Below are 23,853 nucleotides of genomic sequence, written 5' to 3'. Positions count from 1 at the left end.
CCGAACTTTTCAAACGCCATAGCTATGATTCCTTTCAATCAGTTGGAAGAAAACCGGGTATCGAGATGTAGTGATTATGTAGCAAACGCCCACAAACCCAGAATGCATCATACTGATGTCTCATAAGAATTACTGATTTTGATCGGCGGTCCAAATGTTTTCGTTGATGAAAGCGTTCCACGACTCCTCGTCAGTGGGTGAAGGCATGGCACACTTAGACGCCATTGAGTCGGTCGCGCCATTCCCATACAGATTTGGTACCAATCCAGGATCTACCCCGTTCATCGAAGGGACACGCGGCATGCTGGATGAATCATATACAACTGACGGGTCCATCCATTGCTGCGTAAAGTCGCCTTGACCGTTGAACAGGTCCTGGCCAGCCAGCGTCTGGCACAAAACATCATCAGCACCAACGCCCTGCAAGATCATACGCGCTTCTGCAGGCAACATTGTTGTAAATGCAGATGCGTCTCCAGGGGTAGTGATTGGTTCAAATGAATCACTGGGCGTATCCGCGGTCAAATTACTGTCTAGACTTGGAGTAGTTGCTGGGGTTGGCGTTGCCGGGGGCGAAAACTTTGCCTGTCTTCCCAGTGCGGGCGGTGATTTGGTGTGTGCATACCGCCGTTTTCTGTTTGGTGATATAGACGTTCGCGAGCGTCTCCTGTTGTCATTTCTTGCAGGCTGGTATGGGAAAGATGGTACAAAGGGATGCGTAGACTGTGCCAGCGAAACTGACCCAGTTGCCGGTGCTGTCGGAGGCATCGAAGCTGGCAGGCCTGGAGAGAAGGGTGCAGGTGAGTAGTTTGTAGGAGAGTAGGCCGGTGGAGAATAGGCCGGTGGAGGAGAATAGCACTCAGGATGTTGGTGGATGCCTTGGTTGGGCAGGTTGACATGCTCTGAGCCATTTGGAGGCTGAGAGATATTCGGTGGATGCAGCGGAAAGGCGTTAGGAAAGGACTCCGCAAATGCCCGATTGACACCATGGTTTCGCCAAGCCATGTTAGATTGGGCGAGTGCATGGGAAAACGCCACCTTGTTTGCGAGATAGCTCTCCAGTCTGGAGTTCATTTGGGGAGACTGCGTCGCCATGTGTGCAGTGAGAAGGTGAAGAGAGCGTGGCATATCATCGTCTTCCTCTTCATACATTTCTTCCTTCATGACGATATCCTCAGTGATTTTGAAGCCCTTCCCAGTGCGCTTCTTGTGAATTTCGCTTGCCTGGCGAGCCGACTGGACTCGAGCCTCTATGCTTCTGTCTGCTCTCCTCGAAGCGGCAATATAAGCACGTTCTTGATTCTCCTCATGGGAACGTTCTGTCTACACAATATGTTAGTTGATGCATGTACTTTTAATGCAAAGACCAGGCACTAGTTTTGTTTCGAGGACGGTGCTTTGCAAAAGCCGTGACGTACCTTGCGAGCTACAGTATCATTCATTGTAGATCCGTTTGACTTTCCCGCGTCTATCGATTTTCTGGGCATGTTGAATGTGATGTGGAGGCCCAGAGGTTTCTCTCTTTTTAGGGTTTGTGATGGCCCTTTATATAGAAGTTATGGGCGCAATATTGGCACAGTGACCAGTATTGACTGCACACGGCGTTGTGATTACAAGGTTTGGCGGCTTGTAAACAACACACCGGGGGAAAAGAGGCGTCTTATGCTATATTTGAGGTGGTGGACAGATCTGAAATCGGGATTTAGCGTTGCAGAAGACTGTTTCAAGTCGAGAAATTGGTAGCAGTGCACTCTGCCACCAATGTCAATCGCAGACGGCGTAAATTTTAAAAGGCGGCCAATGTGGTAAAAATGAAACCGCACAAAACGACAGGCTACTTCGTCTGACCTCGGGTTCTACCTTGGCCTCGCCTTTGTTTTCGTAGAGATGGCTTGGTGGCGTTTCGGCGAAGGCACTCTGGAAGCTTTAGCTTTGCGTTGGGTGGCGCCTGTCAGAGAAGCGAGCGCGAGTCCTCAGACTGCGCAAGAACTATACAGCGAGCTGTGCCTCTTTCGTTGTAGCTTCTGGACCGATTTGAATGAGGGGAAAAGAAAGAACGAGGGGGGAGGTGGGTAGGTACGGTCGATCGACTGACGACACGATGCTGTTTTGGTCGAACTCGACTTGTTGGAGCTCAGATAGCTTGCGCGGTATGAACTCTAGATAGCTCTGGCTAGTCTCGGGTGGACAATAGTGTAGGAGGATGGGCGTTCCAGAAGTTGCAGGAGCACTTGGTAAGAAAAATAAGATTCACCGGACTGTGTTGGAATAGCAAATCATCCAAAAGGGAGGTCGAAAGCCGACATGGTGACGTGCCAAGAGGAGGGCCAAGTTCTTATACAAACCGCACTCTCTCCCTCCGCCACTGCCGTTGCCGCTGCCGCTGCCGCTGCCGCTGCTATGGCACCATGGCATTGCAATTGGCATGGGCATTGGCATTGACGTCGTTTCGGTGCGATGGGCTTGTTTCGGCGATGGCATATGGCTGGGCGGGCATGGAGGCATGTCTGTTTCGATCCATGGGGAATCGAAGCTCCTATGATCGAGAATTGAGTGAGGAGATCGATCTCAAGGCATGCCCACCTTTGATGCAAGCCTGACGCAAACCTGGCGCAAGCCAGGTGGCTTGCTAGCGTGCACAAATAGCTCAGGTGGGCCCATTTGTATATCTGTACCTTGCTAATGCCAACTTTCTGCATCTTTCGGGCTCCACTTTGAAGTACAATTGCACTTTCCCTTTTTCCCTCTTTCGCTCCCGATGTCGACTGGTTTCTTTGCCCTCCATATCACGGCTAATCCTCTTTCAGCGAGCTTCAGGCGGTCCGCCTTATCCGTATCCGCTAGTGAGTTTTGTGAGCCGCTACAGGCATCGCTTCTCCTGCAGTCCATCAACAGTCTCGGAAGGGTTGAAGTTAAAAACTGTCGAAGGCGGAGGATAGCCAAGTTGGCACGCAAAAGGCCATATTAGCCGGTACGGAGTACGGAGTACATGTACTCCGTCCCTTGGGATTGCAATCCAATGGGCAAGGGGGACGTGCCGCCTGACAACTCCTTGGACCAACGATCAACGTGCAGCTGGCGATGCGCAGCTCGAGTGCCAAGGTAGGAAACGTGTCGTGGACGGCCTGATATCTTGATCGAGATGCCGGGCGCATCAGGAATGCACTTTGGCCATGTTTTTCCGGTTTTACTGTGTCCAACAGGGCTCCTCTGTGACGAAGATCAGGCGTCAAGAGTGACAACACTAAGACTACTTTCGAGAGTCCTAGGGTTATAGGTACAAGGATATACAACATAGTTTTGTTTCTTTTAATTTGCTAGTGCGGAGTGTAAGTTCCCATGTCGCAAAATTTCCGTCCCCGTCTATGGGCCTCCTGCCTTTTCCCTGATCTGTCTGGTACTGGCTACAGCCCGCTCCTTCTCTTTGTGGTTTGCACATGTGTCCATTTCCACAAGGGAACATTGAAATTTGCCTGCTGCTCTGCTCATATTAACGCAATCTGCCATATTCAATGTTGGGCGTTCAAGAATCAGCATAAACATTACGTCGGAGAGGTTCAGTTACCGGAGCTCAGACAATCATGTCATCCTGGACGAAGATGCGTATGGCTGCTCCCCTCCACTTGGCCTGCTTCGTGCTTCCGCTTTCAGGTTGACGATCAGAAGACCCTTGGTCCATCTTCCTCGGTGGTCCTTGAGGCAGACCACACCGTCTTCTAAAGTTCCCTACTGGGCTTTCACGGCCAAGGGCAATTAAGCAGGTTTTTATTTATTGTACGGAGTACTTGACATACTACTCTACGGAGTATTAATCGCCCTACCGAGACAACAACACACGCCCACAGCACATCCCTGCACCCTGCCCCAGACTTTCGGGTCCCCCGCCCCTCCCTGGGAATCCCTCCAGGAAACCAGCCACATGCGCGCAAGCCTGGTGCGCTTCTTAGAGGAGTATTTGACGACTAACTTCGTCGTGCGGAGTACTCAAAGCGCAAATAATACCACTGGTTTTCAAACTGAGCAATCACCGTTTCCGAACACCCCTTGCGGACCCTCTGGATCCAAGCACTCAAGCCCAAGGCCAAGTTCATCTACCGAGTGTGCTCTTTTGTCTAGCTGTGGCGCAAAGATGGGGGTGGTGCACTGGTGATCCTCCAACGAAGTTGTCCTTGCTGGTGATGAATGAACAAGGTGTCCGGAGGAAATGGTCCGGACACTTTGCTCCGGCCACTCTTCTCCGCTCCGCAGCCGAGGGGTCAACGGGTCGAAGGGCGGGCACCAAACCAACCAAACAGCCGAACGAAACCATTTGCACCTCATCAGGCGACGATCAAGCGTCCTGGAACCATTTGGCCATCACCATCACCTTCGACACGCGGAGCACGCGGAGCCAACCTACCTAAGTACCTAGTGCGCATGTGCCCTCGGCCGTGCAATCCCCGCCATGCCAGCACCCTCAAAGTGCCTCTACAACGTCGGCAACATTGACGGTACCTGGATGTGTTCTGCAATATGACTGGTCTGACATTTTATTGCGCATCTCGATGCCTCGATTAGTCTCGGATATAACAGCTCTCCCTGCAATTCGACCTCTTTGCTGATTATCTATTCGGCACATTTTGTCCGGCGAAGCAGGCTATGGCGGAAGTTGTGTCGGTCTATCAGCAACATGAAAGCTCACGGAGCACCACTGTTCCACCTCAGTAATCAATCCGTGCCACTTCGCGAAGATCTTAGGAGCGCTATTGCATTGGAACTGAAGCACTCCCTAGATTGCAGACAAGCTTACAGTGGGAGTAGAGCGGCCATCAAGATTCCTCAGGTCATCGAGAATTCATTGTTTCCGTCGCCCGTTAGCTGCGATCCTGGACCGAATACTCGTTCTAGCCCCTGTTAGGCTACGATCCTGTCACCCCGTTTGAACGTTCGCAACACAGCAGAACTTGGATACTAATCAATTCACTCTTAAAAAGCTTGAATAGCGGCCAGGCTATTCGCATTAAGCTGCTATGGGAGCCCACAATATTAAGGCTCCTGTGTCTTTGGCTATATGCTTGCGTGTCCCTAGGTCACTCTATACCACCAGGTGGGCAAATGGTTACTTGTGGCCTTGGTAGGTCGGAGCAGGTTTTCCTACGACAAACCACCGCTGAACCGAGTCGGAGGAATCATTCCTGGAACAAGCCACCTGCCGAGAAATGAGGCAAGCCACATATCCGCAGTTTCTCCTCCCCCTCCCTCTTTGCCTTTTCCTTATCGCCCTTGATGAGATTAAGCATGTCCCGCACGGCCACCTGTAGGGTTGAGTGACGTAAGGTGGCGGCAGCCAGCTTTTTTATTGCACATTCCCATGCCGATCCACGTCGCCTTTTTGTAAGATTTCCATGTTGTCCTTGAGAGGCAAGGCCTTGTTGCGTGTGTGATAAAACCATGCAGTACCGGCGGGAGCAGAACCAACGCCAACACCAACAGTACGGATAAATCCTTGATCGACAGAAACGACGGTGCAGCGGCACCAGCGTTGCTCTCGAACGAAGTCCTCATCAAAACATTTCAAGCGCGCCAGGAACCCCCCTCGAACGGGTCGGTTTCCAGATGGCCCCAGATTATATCGTGGCTCGCATCGACGAGGATCCGGGGTCTGGGCCACCAACGCCCTCGCGAAGAAGTTGTGCACGAGAATGACATCACATCAATCGACCTGAGCAGTGGGGCGCTTTCCGCTCCCACATGTTCCCATCCATCCATGCACGTCCAGGTATAATACCCGATTGGGTGCAAAACTTTCCCGATCACCAAAGTGGCGAGAAGCCATTGCCCGACGCGCAAACCACCCTATTCACCGATCTCCATGTCGCGGGAATGGACATGTTGCTCTTTCCCTCCATCTCAATCGTGCGGTTTGTTTGTCCCGCCGAGAACCCTCGCATTTCCCCTCCCTCTCCACTGGAAAAACGATGGTTACAATCTCGGCTGTACGCAGCCACTTTGGACGTCGGCGACCCTCTTCCTCTGCTGAGAAATGCACACACATACGTCACTTTCAGGTTGACCCCAGGTTTTCCCAGTTTGGCCATTGGCACTCGGACGTGTCTGGTGTTCCGTCACGATCCTCGTCAGCCTCTTACCGTGCTGAAGACATCGTTTTCCATTGTGGGAATCTGTCATTTTCGAGACTCGACCAGCTTTGTCCTTTTTGAGCAGTGCGTCTTCGTCAACGACTGACGGGCATCCTTGATCCCAAATACCGAGACGTGCAAAAAATTGTGGTCAAATTGCACAAATGCTACATGCCACTCTTGACAATCGACACCCTTAGAACACCACCACTACTGTACCCTTCCATGCAATGCAATGTTTCCCTGAAGCAACAGTAACAACCATCTGAATGTACTCAGGTTGAAGGCAAGTATATACTCATTTTACATAAAGTAAGCTACATGATATATTTCCCTCGCCAAGGCACCACGGTTGTACATGAGACGACGCAAAATCATGTCATTTCTGGAGAATTGCACACGTCTCGGTATACTTCTAGCCAACAACGCCATAATCCATAACCTACCTACGCATGGCTGCGCACTCAAAAGAATTTACTCTTAATGCTGCCCATGACCAAATTCCGCTTTTGTTGATTCACAAACTTGGTAACATCATCTGCCCACCCCTGACTCTGCTGCTGCAGCGAGTCCATGCCTTCATTCACAACACCCAACCTTTCTGTCCGCTCATTCACCTGACGGGTCAGATACGCCCCCCAGCTCTCTTGGCTTGCAAGTCCACCTGCGCCAGCACGTCGTTCCGCCGCCGCCGCGTCCTGCATTCTCTTGCTTGGTGGTCTGTCTGGCCCGCCCACAAGAAGGTCCAGGTCCAAGGGCGAAACATACTGCGTGCCAGAGATCCATTGCATGTTGGAAATTGTTGGCCGTGGAGGGCATTGCAGCTCCGGGTTGATCAAGGTATCTGGTGATTGCTGGAGTGGCTTTCCAGTGCCCCAGACATGGATCACGGTCATTTCGCTGGGGCCTGTCCAGCCAAATACATCGCCCGTTTGTGCTACAAACGCTGGCTTGGTTGGGTCAATCATGGAGAGCTGTGCCTGGCCGAGGTCCTTTAGTCCTGGAATAGAGTATGCACGTGCCGTTTGGTCGTCAAAGAAGGCCACAACGGCGAAGCCTTGGAGCTCGAGTTCCGCAACAGAAGCCGCATGACAAACAACATCATCAAAGTCTCGGGATGCGCCTTTTGAATTAGCAGGTCTGAACACCCTGACCTCCTTTTGTGTTACTGCATATCGTGTCAGTTATATCTCGAGCGCTGAGAAGACTTATTCTGCTTACCGGCTACCAGAGCACCATCCACTCGCTTGCCCTCCCTCAAGGAGCCAACAGTAGCAGCACTTGCCAAAGCTGGTTTGCCTGTCTGGGCATTTATAGGGGATAATGAAACTATGGGTCCATCAAAGGCCACGACACCAGCTAGTTGAGCCGTGTAGGCACCGCCGGCGGCGGGAAGTAACTTGAACGTAATCACCTTGCCCAAATTGGTTCCGACGAAGCAGCAGATACTTGAATATTTATCCTCGTCCAACGTCATGACTCCAAACTCAATGACGACAGGCCATTCTTTCTGCGGCTCGTCTCTTGCCTGGTGATGATGGTCGCGTTTGAAGAAAGAGCTTCTCTTCTCTCGCTTGGCAAAATCTGTCATAGGCGCCTGATAAAAGATCTGAGGGCCGCGGAGATCTATGAGTGTCAAGAAGCCTAATTCCGACCCGACAGCCACAAATCCTACATTGGATACTTGAATAGCGGTAATTGGCCCTTGCATCATTTCGTACAGAATGGACGGCTGAAGTCCCTCCTTCAAAGTGGGCTCGGCGCGAGAACTGATATCGGTAAGCCCCTTTGGATTAGGGTCGAGTTGCTTTGGGTTGTCACGTCCGTAGAACCGATTCCCTCCCCATCTGTAGACAATAGCCTCGCCTGTACGTGTGCCAACTGCAAATTCGCCTGTGGCACTAGACATGTTCATTGCGGTAATGTCGATATCATCGTACCGGTCTAAAGAGCGAGCGACATCAATCTGCAGTTGACGGTCGTTCTCAATTTCATCCGCATGACCAGAGTCCCAAATATGGATAGTGCTATCCCCGTGTGCCGCTTGAATAATTGTTCTCTCCTCAAACCGCTTCTTCGGTCTTGGTCCCTTGGCACCGCCCGTAACCAACAGTTCACCTTGGTCTCGTTTCTCCTCCATAGTCAACCATCGCGGACGCTCCAAGCTTGACACATTGACCTTTGTTACGAAAGGGTGGACGAAGAAGGTGGACGGGTGGAGTTGGTTCGTTGGGCTGATTTGATATCCTGATGGGAAGCTCATAGTGATGAGCTCTCCAGATGACACAAGAGCCATAATTGCGATGGGGTCCTGAGCTCCAGCGAAATGAGGAGATGAACGAGGAATGAGGAGAAAGTCCACTGCCTGTGCACCGGGTGGTAGTGATATAGAAATTTGCCGCTTCCCTTTAAAGTAATCCGCGAGGACCTGCCATGATGACGTTGCATACATGGGCGTTATACCTAGTTCAATAAATGTGAAGTTCCTAGGCGAAGTATCAGGAGATTCGCCACCAGCAATGAGCAGTCCAGTATCATCACAGTTTTCCTTGCAGCACCACGCAATCTTGGTATATCGCCCAGACGAGGACGGAGCAGTCGAATTGGGCACGGGCTTCTCAACGCCCGTGTCCTTTAGATTTCTGGCTGTGATGACTCTTTGTTCTCTGTAATCCCACAGGACCAAGCTACCGTCCTCATGTGCTGTAGCGACGAATGTGCCAGAAGGGTGCCAAACCGCGTGTGTCAGTCGAGGCCGGCGCATGGTGTCTACTCCCACGCCATTTCCGCCTGGAGCACCAGCAGGGAGCGTGTACTCTAGAAAGTTGATGGGTTTGTTTTGTTTGAATGAATAGATGACGGCGCCGTGGGAGTATCCGATCATCAATTTGCCCACATCTCGAGGATGCATTGACAGGCATACCAGGGTGGCCGCCCTCGCAGCAGCAGGGTCCTTTTGGTGCCAAAAGTTGGGGAGTCTGAAAGATCTAGTCATGGTTCTTCTGTCAAGGTCATATGCCAGAATATCGCCGTTTTGCAAGCCAATAAAGGCCCAGTCCAGCATGGGATCGGTGATCAAGGCGACGGCAGTGCCAGCAATGACTTGGGCGGCGACTCGAGCGCCCGTGTCCAAGTCCCAGACCCCGAGTTCATTCTTGCTGTCCAGGCTCACCAGTCTGTTGGCACTGAACTGCACAGAATGGAAAGAGGTCGCACGAGGAGGCTGCAGGATCTTTTGGACTCGCCGTTGGCCAAAGACGTATATCTTGCCAGGGCCGAACCTGCTCTCCTTGGTGCCGATGGCGAGAAGTGACTGCACAGGATCATATCCGAGGCATCTGCAACAATTGGACGACAGGGAGTCAGCAGAGTTTTCCGGCAGAAAGGGAGAATGGGAGTCGGAGTCTGGAGAAGACGGCCGGAAGTGGCATGGATGAATATGCCAACGCACCCAATCTGGCTGTTTATGCCGTAGCGAGCCTGTTCATCCGGCATGAACAACTCTGGGCGGATGCTCGCGGACAAATCATTCTGTATGCCGGCCTGCTTGCTGCGCAAAAAGCTGGACATGTTGGCTGGATGGTGTCTCTCGTTTCGGTAGAAGCGAAAGCATACTTTGTACGGGCTCTGGAGTGAAGAGTGAAAGATGATGGCAGGAGGTTGCGACAGGATGGTCCGGTCAGTCGTGGGTTCAAGCTATTATGCGCGGGAAGCTCCCACATGGTGGGGTTCTTGAAGCTGGCTGTGCACAAGTGGCATGTGGTGTGTGTGTGTGTGATGCAGCTGCACTTGGCTCAACCAGACTGTTTGCACATGTTGCACATCCACCTGCACATCTGTACATACATAAGTACATATGTGCATTGCCCTCTCGACCAAACACGTCGTGTGCCAAGAGTGTGACGCTGCGGCCAAGGAAACGTCTTGCTTCCGGAAATCCGAACCGTTGCGCGTGGGATGGCGCAGCATATCTTGATGGATAAAATTCGGTCTGGAGAGAAAACCTGGCTTGGGAGCGCTCTCACGACGACTTGAAGTGTTGACTTGCGGTTGCTGCGGGCAAACAACGAATGTGAAGTCTCATCATCTTGAGAATACATACTCTGTACATGCCATCACAACTAGAATTCGTGCAACCAAGTACAGCGCAGGCCGACGAATGCACCTCGCTTCTCAAGCTCGGGATCTGAGGTACCTGCATGCCACGCTGTATAACAGCATCTTCTGCAACTGTGAGTGTACTTGCCTACGGCCAAATGCTCCCAGTGCCATGTTGCCGCCGAGTGCATGTGTGCTTTTTGTGCCCCTAGGCATCGCCAGGCACCCAAGTACCGAGTAACTGGCGCATGGCATTCATTTGTCCCATCAGCGGTGACCTGGTGACCTAGCCACTCTGAGGTCCGATCGGCGCCAGGCAAGGAGAGCGTGGTGCCAGGCTTTATGTGATGGGCTCCATGGGCAGCCTGTCGGAGAGGATGAGGACGTCAAGAAATGCGGCTTGATGATGCAAGCTTTGAAAACTCGGCAATGGCCACTACTTTGAGGGCTGCTCGTGGACCGCTGTCAATTCGATTCACTGCGAGATGGCACTTGATATTCAACGACTGTGAGAGCGGTACTCATAAACCGACATCTGCAACTCGGATATGTACCTAAGTACTTGCATAGCTCCACCCTGCATTTACTGAGTAACTACTAAGTACGGAGTACGGGGTGCGGCGTACTTGCAACGCATTTCAAACTCGAACAAGCCTTCATCCTGACTGACAATTTCGGTCAAGGGGCAAAAATTGAGCGTTTTTCTGAATGCTCTACACTTTGGATATCAGATAGGCAGGGTCATAGGTCATCATGGAGCAGAACCAGGAGCAGAACCAGTTCCCGTGCAATCAAAGTACACGGATTGAGGGCCAAGGCATCTGCCCATGTGCGCCGACGATTGGCTCCTTAGAATCGGCGCCACGGGGGCAAGATGAGATGAGGTCAAGTGGCGGCGTTGCGGCTAGTCAACCGGTCTCGCAACTCTCCAGTTTTGTCCAGTATTTATTATCATTGCCTGGGCATTTCTTTTAAAGGTCCATTGTCCCCTTGGTCAGAGAGGCTCTGGCGCATCGCACGAGCCGGTTCGATCCTCCACCTCTTTACCTGTCCAGTCTCCCTTGTTCGAATTGCTCTTTCGCGCAGTGCTGCCTGGTCCGATCAAAGCGGTCGCCGCGCCTTGACACATCAATTGATTGACCTTGTCGTTTCTGGCTGCTGCCCTGGCCCCCTGTGGCATCCCGCCTGATCCCGCCTGATCCCGCCTCGCCTCCAGTGTGGCCTCGGCGCCTGCTTCAGCACTGGTCCCAGCCTCCAGGTGCTGTCTCAAGTGCTCGGATTTGAAGCCTCCCAGCCAGCACATGCAGCCTGCTTGCCCGGACCAGCGCCCTGTCGTCTCTCGCCTCAGTGCTCCTGCGCCCCCAACGCCCCCCCAGCGCCTGGCTCGAGTCGCCGGCTTTGGAGCATTAGAACCGGCCAACCGCCGGCACCCAGCTGCCGTGCCGCCACGCAACGCCTCCGTGCCTCGTGCTGCGCCCCGCAGTCCGGACGTCAGAGCACCTTGACCAGACCAGACCAAGACCAGACTTGACCTCGAGACCAGAGATCGTCTTCCAGTGGAGGGGCTCAACCGTGTTTTAGTTTCCTCGGCTCGTCTGCACCGCCAGGCCTTTGATAAATCTACTCGTCACTTTTTGCTGCAGTCTTTTTCTTCTTGTTTCTGCGAACAGCCTGATATCTGCATTTACGCACAGCAACATATACTACTCCCCGTCGACGCCGGTCCGCCACCCACGAGCTTGCTGGATATTCCTCGCATTCCGCTGTTGGCCCTGCATCGCAACCGTCCACCATCTACCGTCCGACACAGCCCATCATCGCCATGTCGTCATCGACAGCCCCCTCTGCGACATCATCGCCGGCGACCGACGCGCCCGACGAACCGCAGACCGACGGCTCCAAGCTGCGAACATTTTTGGGTATTCTTAAAAAGTAAGAGCACCTCTGCGTCAACCGGGCGAGCTCTCGGCGAAGCCTCACCGGCGGCGCTACGCCGTTTCACTTCCACCATCGAGTTCGGCATACCGGCCCCAGCCCGGAGCTTCTTCCTTTGCCCTTTTCACGGCAGCGGAGCAGTGCAAAAAAAGGGCCAGGCTTGCTAACATACTACCTCTTCATAGATTTATAGGCGTTTCCGACCTTGCCTCTGTTCGATTTTCCCTGCCCTCGCAGCTTTTGGAGCCGACCCCGAATCTCGAGTACTGGACCTACCTCGATGCCCCCAATGCCTTTATAGCCATTGGAACCTCGGAGGAACCCCTCGACCGCATGCTGGAAGTCATCCGCTTCTGGCTGACCAAAGACTTGAAATATGCCAAGGGCAAACCTTGCAAACCATATAATTCCTGCTTGGGAGAATTCTTCAGAGTAGGTTACACCGCTACAGGCAAAATGCATGTGGGGTTGTGAGGGGAAGTCGGAGGACCCCAAGAAACGTTGGTTTTGCTAACAGATGGCTTTTTGCACAGTGTAACTGGGAAACGGAAGACAATGCCCCGAGGATCGAGACGGCCGAGCTGAATGGGTGCGTGTCCGGGTCAGAGAAAGGATCCTTGCGTAGCTTGAAAGTGCCCCCCAAGAGCGACAAGAATGAATCCACCGTTTCCCTCTCCGTTCCCAAGCACGGGGCCTCGACGCCGGACAAGAAGCCGATTCGGATTTCATACCTGACCGAACAGACTTCTCACCACCCGCCCGTGAGCGCCTTCCATATTACTTGCCCGGAGAGGGGCCTCACTGCCCGAGGCTTTGATCAAATCAGTGCCAAGTTCACGGGCACCTCGGTCAAGGTGCTTCCGGGAGAGCACAACATGGGCATCTTCATCACGTTGGACAAGCATGGTGGCGAGACGTACCAGCTCACGCACCCGGCTGCACATCTTGGCGGTCTCCTGCGGGGAGCTCTCAGTGTTTCCGTCAGTGAAATGGCTTACATCACATGTCCCGAGACCAAGCTCAAGTGCATCCTCCACTATGTCGAGGAAGGCTGGCTCGGCCGAACCACCAACAAAATCGATGGTGTTGTTTTCCGGTATGATCCCGAAAACGACACCAAGACCCGCGTGCAAGATGTTCCCGACGAGGACATTCTTATTCGTCTGAGTGGTCCATGGCGAGAAAAGGTCGTTTTCTCACTTGGTCCCAAGCCAATGGTAAGCTTCTCCCCCCCAACTCTCATCTAGCACAGTACCCACGCTCTCTCTCTCTCTTTCTATCTCTCTCTCTCTCTCTTCCTCTCATACAAGTCTCTAACTACAAGTCCGCAGAAATCTGTATCCCCAGAGCACCAATACACAATCATAGACATCGCCCCCCTCCACGTCGCCTCCAAAATCCTCCCCCCAGAAGACCAGCAGCTCCCCAACGAGTCTCTCACTCTCTGGGGTGGCGTGACCAAAGCCATCCACGCCAAACAATTCTCCAAAGCCACCGATCTCAAGGTCGAGCTCGAGGAGAAGCAGCGCGAAAAGGCCCGCGAGCGCGAAAAGAACAAGGAGACCTGGCAGCCCGTCTTTTTCGAACACGTCGTCGGCAACGGAGGCAAGCCCGACTTGACCGACAAGGGCAAACAGGTACTAGAGCGAGCGCAACAGGGCGACTGGTCCATGGAGGGTATCTTGTAGCGCGGAGAAGCAAACGACGAATAAGTGGATTTTGGTCTGGTACACAATCATATATACACAACTGCATAGGATTATGGGATATTTATGTTTTGGGAAAGGGGAAGGAGAATGAGAAGGGGGAGGGGGGCAGGGACGCAACGTTGGGGCTGAATCACGCAGAGTATACCCTCATTTTGGTTTGGCGAGATGGCCACCAGACGGTGCTGTTATCTGTGCTTTATTAGCTGCTTATTTACGGAGTCATTCATGAAGGGTATTGATTTGGGTTTAGATGAAACGGGGTGGTGTACGGGACTAGTTCCCTAGCGGACGTATTATAGAATTGCAGGTCCTAGTTGAATGGCCTGGGTTTTCTGAGGCTCGCGGTGATGAGTTGTGTCAATCTGACCGTGACGTATCGGGGCTTACTTGATGGCATGCAAAACCCATCATTTCAGACACCACGAGATGAAGGCTGTATACGACATTAGACTTTGTGTATTCATAATGAGTCCGCTAATTTTTCTGGATTTTTTCCATCCTTATACACGCAGATTACATACGCTGCTAATAATACAACATGAGTGAGGTAAATGGCTCCGGTATCCCCTCCCCCCCTTTTTTTTCAACTGCAGGATACCCAGGCAAGATGGCAAGACATGGCCGAAATTGAACCCATTCCAGCATTTTTTTTCCGTCCGCCTCTTTTTTCTTTTGGTCTTGGCGGAACCCGGTTCCGCCTTTAGAATTACACGAGCTTGCTGCAATGGGGTTGAATTAAGCGTCGACAAAGCCCTTGACGTTGCTCAGCCACCGCAGGTATTCCCTCTGCTCCTTGACGTCGACGTAGTCGGGCACAAACACGGCCATTGCCTGCGTGATGCCCCTCTCCTCAAGGAATCGCTCCATTAGGACCTGCAGATCCTCGTCGAGGCTGCCGAAGGGCGGGCCGGGGTACACGTCTGCGCGCTTCTGCGCGGACTCGGGGCTCTCCACCTTGGCGACCTTGGCGTCCTCGTAGAAGAACATGTTCTCGACGACAATGTTGCCGTCCTGGGCGGTAGCGTCGATGTTGAGAGCGCCAGCGGTCTTGCCAGGCTTCTCGACAACAATGGAGAGGTTGATGGGGGCGGCGGCCTCCTCGTCGAGCTCGTCCATGTCGTCTGTTTCCTCGGCCGCATTGTTGGACTGCTTGCCGGAGGTTTGGGCCGATTCGTCGAACTCATCGTCCTCGAGGGCGGCGTCCTCGGCGTAGGGGTCGTAGCTGGTGATGTCGGCAATGGAGAAGCTAACGGTGATTCTGGAGGCGGGTTAGTTTTCTTGCAATGGTTGAGGTTGATTTGATTGGTGTGACGGGGCAGTAACGTACTTCTCGTTGCCGAATGAGCGAACCAGCTTCACGACTTCCTGGCCCGGAGTGTCAATCAGCTCGAAGGGGCTGTTGTCCAAAAAGTCCTTGATGCTCGCGGGCTGCTGCTCCTGTGCCTTCATATCCTCCTCGATCTGAATCTCGCTTTCCAGCTTAGCAGACAGCTCGTCATCAGTCTCACCGTCGGCGGCACGGCGCCCGACAGTCGTCGAGAAGGTGGCCGCGCGAGCAGGTCGCAAAGCGCTGATAGCTGAGGATTTGGCGAGCATGCTGGGACGGGCTACGCCGGAGCGCAAGGAAGAACTGGCGATACGGGTCATGGCCCGGGGGGCGGATCGCGCAAAGCTTCGAAGAGACAGCATTGTGGCGGCTATTGTGGATGATGGGCTTGGGTGGGAAGCAGGTAGGCAAGAAGAGAAGGATGGAAGTTTGCTCCGAGTCGAAGTTTTGACGTGTGATGCCAAAAGAGCTTGGAAATTTTAGCTGCTGGCGCTATTATGGGGACAGAGCTTGGCGCCAGGGGTCCCATTTGGCGCTGCACGTGACCGACAACGTCTCCCAAGGGTGAGAAATGCTTCGACAATGAAAATACAACCGTGAATTGATGACAATGGTGAGGTGGGGAGTAGATGGCGTGAATCGTTGTCTCTGTGTTTATATTTTATGCATTATTAAACTCATAAACTCATGCGCTCTTTGAGAATAATGGCCAACAGCCCGTCCATTCATGGCCGGAACCAAATCCGAAAATACTTGTGCTCAGATGTAATTTAAACTCCTCCAAACGCCTGGAGGCACTGGCAACGAGGTCTCTCTTATCGAGAGACCCGCCTCTGTGCTGGCCTGTCGCTACCGTCACATCATGATTGACGTGGATCATGAGCTTTGCTCATAGCTCAACAACCTGCTTCCAAATCAGGGCCCTTTTTTCCTCTACTCCAAAACAAAGAGGGCCTCCATCAATAGACGTCCTTATCGACACTACTGGCCACCTGGCCCGTATTGGGTAAATCACGAAGAGAGGCTGCTGTAACTCTGTTGAGCCAGTCATTAATCCTTTCACTCTTTCAAACTGCTTGATCGCATTGGCTGTCTCAGTTGATGCCTTTTGAGGGAAACTCGGCAGATCTGACTTGGCCAGAACTCGACACCCTAATCCAAGGCAGAGTGGTCAGGTATGCCCACGACCCTTCCCACTTCCCCAAGTTCTTTGCGTGCTCGGCAGACATGACATCCGGAATCACTGCATGTCATCAGTATGCACGCCTTGCCAACACAAAAAACAGCAGTAAACTGCAAACCTACCAAATCCAGTCTGGTACTCTTTCTCTAATGAGGCAATCTTGAGCTTAAGTAAATCTTCTCGGGCGGTAGCAGGCCTGCCTAAACGACGAGCCTTTTTGAGGTCATCATATTCCTCGTCATATTGATGAATGAATCTACTCATATTTGGTCAGAAATTACATGCGGCATCAAGAGAAGGATGAGTTTGAGCCAACCTCTTGATAAAAGATTGTACCGTCTCGATATCGAGAGACTGGTTATCCTTCTCGGCGAGACTTTCCTGAAAGAAATTCACTCGATCAACTGGCAGGACCAAAAAAAATAGAAAATTCGGTTAGTGTTTGCTTTCAGATGAAATTACCCTTGAAAATGCTAATCGTACCAATAGGTTGCTCCTTTTTGCTTCTTGCAGCGGCAAGCTTCTCTAGTCTCTGGTCACGCACGCCGGCCTTGTGCAGTCGCAGTGAGTCCCTAGACTTTGCATGCAAGGCATTGACTTCGCCATTTCGCTTCTTGGCGATGTGCTTGCGCGTCTTTTGTAATGAGCTGGGCATACTGGATGAACGAGTTGCTGCGGCAGACCTGTCGAGATAGAATGGTGTCTCGGTAATGGAGACGCCGAAAAAAAAAAAGTCAATATTTTCGGTGACATACAAACGCTAATCCGATCTTGTGGCAGCCGACGCCCCCACCGACCATCCACCACTCAGAAGAGCCGGTTGTGGGCTGTCCACGGGCTTGACATATTTTCCAACTCCAGATTCAGGGCATGTTGGAGGAATTTGTCTTTCATGGATCCTGTAAAATGACATGTTTCATGAAAGACACGGGTAAGAACCTCGCCACTCGGAGACCAAGGAAGCAGCAGACACGCTCACCACGAGGGCCTGAAGAAGCTCTGAGACGAATGTTCAAGATGGGCGGCGCGGGAACTAACCGCTTTAAGCCACGGGAGCCGCCACAAGTTCCTGTGTACATACGGAGAACGGGCTGCTAACTAGTGCGTACTAGTACCACCAGACATTTACTTACGCAGCAGACCAGACGATGCTGCACAGACATGCGTTGACCGGGAGCCCCAGTATCGCGAACCCGCGCCGGGGGCCACGCTCGTTCCGGTGAGCCGTCCATCAACGCGTTCACGCAAACACCAGAGCCGTTTAGCCAGGCTATGTATGGCACGCGTTCAGCCCTCCGCTGATCCTCCGTCTTGGATGGACGAGGTTTCGGCGAGCTGCTGACATGGTGCACCACGTATGGCGGTGTGTTTATGTGTTTAAGTAAGTACGTGAGTATCATGCACTCCGTACTCGGCAAAGCAACGCACTTGACGCATGAAAATAAATAAATAAATAATTGAATTCACTTCAATGGGCCAGGCGCAGCGACGGTAGTGCAGCAACCGCCTGCAACCGCTGCGGAGCACTTGACCACCCTGGCCACCCTGACCACCTGCCGACCGACCCCTGGGCCCTGGTCGTGTCCATGTCTGCAATGTCCTTCAACTCAGCTTCGCCAAACAACGTCCATTGCTTCTTCGTTGCACTTGACTTCCACCTTCAAACCTTGCTGCTCCACCTCGCCGCCTTTCCTGCTTCGAGCTTACATCTTGCCGACGTGTTTCTGCGTGCCTCACCTTCACCATCGCGTCGTCTGACCCGTCTTTCAACCCGCGATCCTCTTCTCAGCTCCTTCTCGGCTCCTTCTCAGCCCCATATCACCGTCGACATCTAACAACAGCATCTCACGCGTTGGGCTGCTGCAGCACCTTCTTGATCACGGCCTGCTACGACATCGACTTCTCCAGCCCCTCTCCTGGCATCCTACGCACTTGTCGACGCCTTGACTACTTAGCCAGCCTGAGTAATACTGCTACGGCATATTCTGTTGATGCCAACTCCTGGCCTTCACTATGGGCGTGTCGGGTATGTACCTACACGAACGCGACTCGTTTTCCCAGAGCTAACCTGAACACAGGGCTTCTACCCCTGCTCAAGTCCATACAACGGCCCACGGAGCTCAAGAAGTGCAGCGGTGACACTCTTGCTGTCGACGCGTATGGATGGCTTCACCGAGCTGCCTACTCATGTGCCGTCGAACTCGGCCGAGGCAAGCCCACCAAACGGTTTGTAGTCACCATTGAGCTCGCCACTTCCCTCAATACTAACCACGACCTTCAGCTATGTAAACGCGGCCATGCACCGCGTCCGAATGCTTCAGCATTTTGGAGTCACCCCGTACATGGTCTTTGATGGCGACTTTCTTCCAAGCAAGGCCGCTACCGAGGATTCGCGTGCCAAGAGGCGAGAGGAAAAGAAGAAGCTCGCAAACGACCTCTTGAAAGCTGGAAAGACGTCGCAGGCTGCTCACGAGTTCCAAAAATGCATCGACGTCACCCCGGAAATGGCATCGACGCTAATCCAAGAGCTGAAGCAAATGGGCATCCCATACGTGGTCGCCCCCTACGAGGCAGACGCCCAGCTTGTCTACTTGGAACGCCAAGGCCTTGTCAATGGCATTATTTCAGACGATTCGGACCTGCTCGTCTTTGGTGCCAAACGTCTTTTGACGAAACTGGATCAGTATGGCAACTGCATTGAGATCAACCGGCGTGATTTCTGTGCTTGTCGCGAGGTATCTCTCACCGGCTGGACTGACGCCGACTTCAGACGAATGGCCATCATGAGCGGCTGTGATTACCTCAACGGTCTGCCAGGCGTCGGCCTAAAGACTGCCTATCGCATGTTACGAAAGTCAAAGTCGCCCGAAGCAGCTGTCCGCTTGCTGCAGTTTGATGGAAAGCGCATATCAGAAAACTATTTGACTCAGTTCTATCAAGCAGAACTAACATTTCTGCATCAATGGGTGTTTTGTCCAAAGAAGACTGAGCTTGTTCATCTGACAGAATTGGACGGTACTCGCACAGCCGACGAAATGCCATTTATTGGTGCTTATGTTGAACCCGAACTTGCAAGGGCCATTGCAAAGGGTGACGTCAACCCCATCACAAAGGCACCCATCGTCATCGCGACAACACCTTCTAAGAGGAGACATTCCCAAACGGCGACCCAAACCCAGCCGCCGAGAAAGCCAATAACATCATACTTCAAAGGACATAGTCGCATACCCATGGGCGAGATGGACCCCAATTGCTTTTCTGTCGACCCTCAACGAGTTGCGCAAATTACTGAAGGAGGGATGGTCCCGCGGGTGTTTCCCTTGCCTCGACCATATGTTGATGACCAAAGCGAAATTACCGGACGCGCCACATCAACTCCGAGACGAACAAGTTCAGCTCCAACTCGAACTTCTCCTAGGCTTCAACGACGGCGAACAGAGCCCATCTCCAACATGCTTGCTCGGGTCGCCAGCAGCCCAGCCACAGCAACAACTAGTGACCCTTCTCTCGCTCCTCCTTTGAAAGCACCACTTTCGGAGCCTCAGGTCAGACCAGTCAAGAAGGCACGTCTATGTGACGAGGGGGACGAAGAGGACGGCTCGCCCAAAAAGAGCAAGTTCTTTCCTCTTCATAAAACCAAGACGAGTCCGGTTAGGGCGAAGAGCGATGCATATCTATTTTCAGATGACTCCATTGAAGAAACCCTTCGGGATCTGCCTGATTTTGAGGGATGGAAACCGTATAACAAACGGGGAAAGCCAATTGCTATCTTTAATGACGATTCACAGGTCTCCTGCCCCGATGAAAGCCAGGTCTCTCTGGATGACAGCCAAAACACTAGTCAGGACACTGAGGTCACCGTTCCGTCAGAGACCCCGGATGACTTGGAGCGCCCTACAAACAGTATGATGCCTCCGCCCAAGTCCACCAAGTCAAAGGCGCAAGCGCTCAAGACTCCATCTCGGGCGCCGAATTTGAGCCGTTTCTCATTTTCATCCAGACCCTCGTCTACACCATCATCGTCCATGTCACATCAGTCGTCGGTTTTCAGCGTGGCATCTACTCCATCGACCGCTCCGTCGACTACTAGTTCTCGGCTTACCCCCTTGCAGAGACTTGGCGCCCAAGCTACCAACTTGATGGCGTCTCCTAAGCCAGCCAGAGCCAAAGCCAACATGGCCAAGGACAGCGTCAAGGGTTTGCCTGTCAACCCGTCATTTGTCCCCTTGCCCAAGGTGGATGTCACAGAGGTTGAAGCCCTGAACAAATCATGTGGAAGCGAAGATCAAATGGTCCCCGACAGCGACGGGGAGAATGAAGATGAGATTGAGCTGCGCCCAAGGAATTTGAATCTGTCTCGATTTGCATTTTCCTGACGCCAGTATCAATGGGCGGTTTCTTCTTCAACTCTGGCGGGTAACGACTTTTTTTCTGTTCATGTGTATATATTCAGCGTGTATGAGCATTTCCAGGCGTTGTTGTTTTGTGTTTGTGTTGACAAGGGAGGGAACAGGTAACCTGTCGGAAGTACTTGTTGGCGTTTTGGCATTGCCGGTACGAAATGGGTTGTCTTGATTGTGACAAGGAAGGCGTATGGACTGAGTACAAATACCAGGCATGAGAGGAATTATAACAGAATTGTGGACTAGTCATAATGAGTCGGTAGAGGTGGGGAAATTCAGGTTTATGTCATTGCCAAAATTGTTTACATGTGACGAATATTATGCCCGTTGTTTTCCCTTGTCTTAACCCGCGATAATTGCAATAAGTCCTCAAGGATATGCGAGGGTCATTGGTGGTTAGCTGGCAATATCTGAATTATTTAGGCCCCTATCACGACAAATCCGATTCAAGTCTGGTTTCCACATGCCCGATCAGCAATTCAAGATCATCAGAATCAATTTATAAAAGTCCGTATTTGTATCTACCACGTGCGCCCAACACGCCTATGGATGCTTAAAGTCCTCTTCGTCCATCCTTTCAGACACGCCCCGTTTGCGTATGAGTGGTCGGTCTGACATGTCAAGATAAATAAAAAAAACGAAAATGACCCAACACGAGGGGGGGAGAGGGAGGGGGAAATACAAAATTCCCAACAACGCCTGTTCCATGCCAAGACTAGCACAGGTCAAAAAATAAATAAACAAATAAAAAAAAAGTAAAATAAAACCTGAGGCCCTTAAAGTGCTGTGGTGTAAAGCAGTGTAGTGTAGCTTATGTATGCCACTCCCCGGCTTGCATGCAGCGTTCTTCCTAGTCATGATGTCGTTAATAAGAAACAAAGCAATCTATGATTGTATTTCGTAGTGCGCGCGGTTGCAGTCACGCGAAGGCCCGAATTCATCGTTCTCTGCCAAATTCGTCTCCTAGTCTCCTTAGCGGCGAGCAGATGCGACTGAGGGAGCGGTAAGGTCCGCGTTGAAGGTCCATTTTGCTACACTGACGTTAGTTGTGTAAGTTTTATTTGATGGGCGTGTGAGGAAATGTGAGGGGTTTTTACATTTTGCGAGGTTCTCGGCAGTGTCCTCGAGTAAAATGACACGACGCTTGTTGCAGTATGATGTCTTGTCCATAATGTCGACCTTGAGCTTTGAATCAGATAGTTCCACAATCGGCTTCTCAAACATCTCAGACAAGTTCTCCACAGCCATTTCCAAATCCTTTTGGTTGTCCTCAAAGATTTCCGTCAGATTGTTTCTGGCCAGGTAGAATGCAAAGGCATACGTCCACTTAAGCGTCTGTCGGCAAGTTTGGAGAGCTTGCGAAGCAGAGTTGAGGTACTGTACTTCAATCCACGACATGCCCGACGTAGTTTGCAGCTGTACCATTTTCTTCTCCGTCTTCTGCGCAATGTCCTTGTCCAGCCTTGCAGACTGTTCATGGTTGGCATAACGATTGTAGTAGTGCAAGTAGCGTTCCAAGGATGTCCTTGACTTGGCCTGCGCATCTCTCGCCTCTGAGCCGCTCTTCTCTTCGTATCTGTTGCAATTGTACCAGCTGGTGCCATGCTCTGACCACAGCCCCATGCACATCCAACAAAACTCATATTTGCACTTTCTACATGTCATGTGGTTGCATCCGCCGTTCTTTTCAATCGTTGAACTGCATTTGGGACACTCCTTTGTGTTTGCCGAGATCCAATTTGCGGTTTCTGAGTCATCGGCACATTTTTTCAGCCACCTCTTGACAAGCTCGCAAGGTGCGGGTTGGTGATCGGCGTTTGGACAGCCAAAGCAGAATCTGTAGCCGCACAGGCACTCCACGGAGGGAACAATCTTGTCCAAATCCTTCCTCTTGATGCCGCACTCAACAACATTCGGACAGTCGGGAGCTGGGCACCATTTGAAAATGTCTTTGTCCTCGACGTAGGTCCGGTTTAGTAACTCACGATACCGACCAGTCAGCTCAGGCGTGACGAGCAAGTCCAGCGATCGAGAGTCGAGAATGCGACCACAGCCATCGGCGGGACACTGAATTCTAGCGGCCTCACCTTCACCCTTGATCTTCTGGGTCAGGTATTGTCGGTAACAATCAACGCAGTACCTATGTCCACACTTCATTGCAAAAGTCTGCAGACCATCTTCGTCTTCACAGCAAATGTCACACACGAAGCCAGGAACCGCCTCCAGCTTTGGCAAGGCAGCTGTATTGCTACTTAAGCCCGCAGCTTCGAGGACCTTCTCGGGTCGGTCCATGTAATCTTCAAGTAAACGCTCTTTATTCCATCGGAAATATCGCAGCATAATGGCAGCATCTTCTTTGCGCATGTCCAGAATCATATTCACCTCATTAATCATATCATCTTGTTGATGTTGAATGTCGGAAGGCTTGAGAACTTTGAACGAAACGACATGAGCCGGCTGTTTCGTCTTGGTGATGTCCTTGGAGGTTATTCCAAAGTCGGGATCGGGTTCGTCGAAATCATCTTCAAAATCTGGAGAGAGAAAACTTTTGTCAGCACTGTTTGCTCATTGCGTGCTAGATAAATGGAAAAAAGGAAAAGAAAAAAAACGGATGGGGAGTACAAGCACTGGCGGTTTAACGACAAGGGAAGCGGATGACAAACGCACCATCGGCAGCAGACATCTCATCTCCGCTATATTCTTGCATGCCCTCGGCGTCAGTAGACATGCCTGACACGTATTCATCTTCAGAATCCATGCCAGCGCTAGTGGTGGTGACTGGTGATGGCGGGGCTTCCGGAGGGGAGGCTGCTGAGGTGGCGAGTCTCTTTTGAGTAGATGCGTCTCTGTCTCGGTCTTGAGAAGGAGTCGTCGCCTCAGCAGCCTTTCGCTTCCTCGTTGTTGGAGGAATCGTGGCGGCTCGATATGCAAACGAGGGGGGAAAGGCTCGTCGAAAACGAGAGTTGTTGACGAGCAGAAACGAAGCACGGCGGTTCTATAGCAACGCAGGGCCTTTCGCCGGGATGGATGAAGGGCGTTTGACAACTCTTGATGTCTTCTTGGGCGCTCAAGTGTGATC

At 52.1% G+C, this 23,853-nt stretch overlaps 7 protein-coding genes across 7 annotated transcripts; 2 read left to right on the top strand and 5 right to left on the bottom strand.

Annotated features, from left to right (window-relative positions):
- Positions 1 to 129: 129 nt before the first annotated feature.
- Positions 130 to 1,487, bottom strand: G6M90_00g044010 (uncharacterized protein; the record flags this gene model as incomplete). Its single annotated transcript, XM_014692250.1, has 2 exons — positions 130 to 1,323; positions 1,419 to 1,487. The coding sequence occupies 2 exons, from the start codon at positions 1,485 to 1,487 to the stop codon at positions 130 to 132; spliced, it is 1,263 nt and encodes a 420-aa protein (XP_014547736.1).
- A 5,096-nt stretch (positions 1,488 to 6,583) lies between these two features.
- Positions 6,584 to 9,689, bottom strand: SRO7 (Lethal(2) giant larvae SRO7; the record flags this gene model as incomplete). Its single annotated transcript, XM_014692249.1, has 3 exons — positions 6,584 to 7,287; positions 7,341 to 9,457; positions 9,571 to 9,689. The coding sequence occupies 3 exons, from the start codon at positions 9,687 to 9,689 to the stop codon at positions 6,584 to 6,586; spliced, it is 2,940 nt and encodes a 979-aa protein (XP_014547735.1).
- A 2,350-nt stretch (positions 9,690 to 12,039) lies between these two features.
- Positions 12,040 to 13,840, top strand: obp1 (Oxysterol-binding protein-like protein 1; the record flags this gene model as incomplete). Its single annotated transcript, XM_014692248.1, has 4 exons — positions 12,040 to 12,149; positions 12,338 to 12,584; positions 12,686 to 13,369; positions 13,484 to 13,840. 4 exons carry the CDS (start codon positions 12,040 to 12,042, stop codon positions 13,838 to 13,840), a joined length of 1,398 nt encoding a protein of 465 aa, XP_014547734.1.
- A 756-nt stretch (positions 13,841 to 14,596) lies between these two features.
- On the bottom strand, positions 14,597 to 15,550 carry MAM33 (Mitochondrial acidic protein MAM33; the record flags this gene model as incomplete). Its single annotated transcript, XM_014692247.1, has 2 exons — positions 14,597 to 15,119; positions 15,189 to 15,550. The coding sequence occupies 2 exons, from the start codon at positions 15,548 to 15,550 to the stop codon at positions 14,597 to 14,599; spliced, it is 885 nt and encodes a 294-aa protein (XP_014547733.1).
- Positions 15,551 to 16,282: 732 nt separating this feature from the next.
- On the bottom strand, positions 16,283 to 17,026 carry TMA16 (Translation machinery-associated protein 16; the record flags this gene model as incomplete). Its single annotated transcript, XM_066130339.1, has 4 exons — positions 16,283 to 16,431; positions 16,494 to 16,627; positions 16,688 to 16,775; positions 16,855 to 17,026. 4 exons carry the CDS (start codon positions 17,024 to 17,026, stop codon positions 16,283 to 16,285), a joined length of 543 nt encoding a protein of 180 aa, XP_065986209.1.
- Positions 17,027 to 18,384: 1,358 nt separating this feature from the next.
- exo1 (Exodeoxyribonuclease 1) lies at positions 18,385 to 20,747 on the top strand (the record flags this gene model as incomplete). The annotated part of the gene is made up of 3 exons (XM_014692245.1): positions 18,385 to 18,397; positions 18,450 to 18,597; positions 18,653 to 20,747. The coding sequence occupies 3 exons, from the start codon at positions 18,385 to 18,387 to the stop codon at positions 20,745 to 20,747; spliced, it is 2,256 nt and encodes a 751-aa protein (XP_014547731.1).
- A 999-nt stretch (positions 20,748 to 21,746) lies between these two features.
- On the bottom strand, positions 21,747 to 23,532 carry dbl4 (E3 ubiquitin-protein ligase dbl4; the record flags this gene model as incomplete). The annotated part of the gene is made up of 3 exons (XM_014692244.1): positions 21,747 to 21,805; positions 21,872 to 23,305; positions 23,442 to 23,532. The coding sequence occupies 3 exons, from the start codon at positions 23,530 to 23,532 to the stop codon at positions 21,747 to 21,749; spliced, it is 1,584 nt and encodes a 527-aa protein (XP_014547730.1).
- Positions 23,533 to 23,853: the final 321 nt, after the last annotated feature.

The sequence above is a fragment of the Metarhizium brunneum genome, chromosome 2, assembly GCF_013426205.1.
Source record: "Metarhizium brunneum chromosome 2, complete sequence".
Taxonomy (NCBI): Eukaryota; Fungi; Ascomycota; class Sordariomycetes; order Hypocreales; family Clavicipitaceae; genus Metarhizium; species Metarhizium brunneum.
Note: the sequence above shows the minus strand (reverse complement) of the source record. Positions and strands in the feature narration are given on the sequence as shown.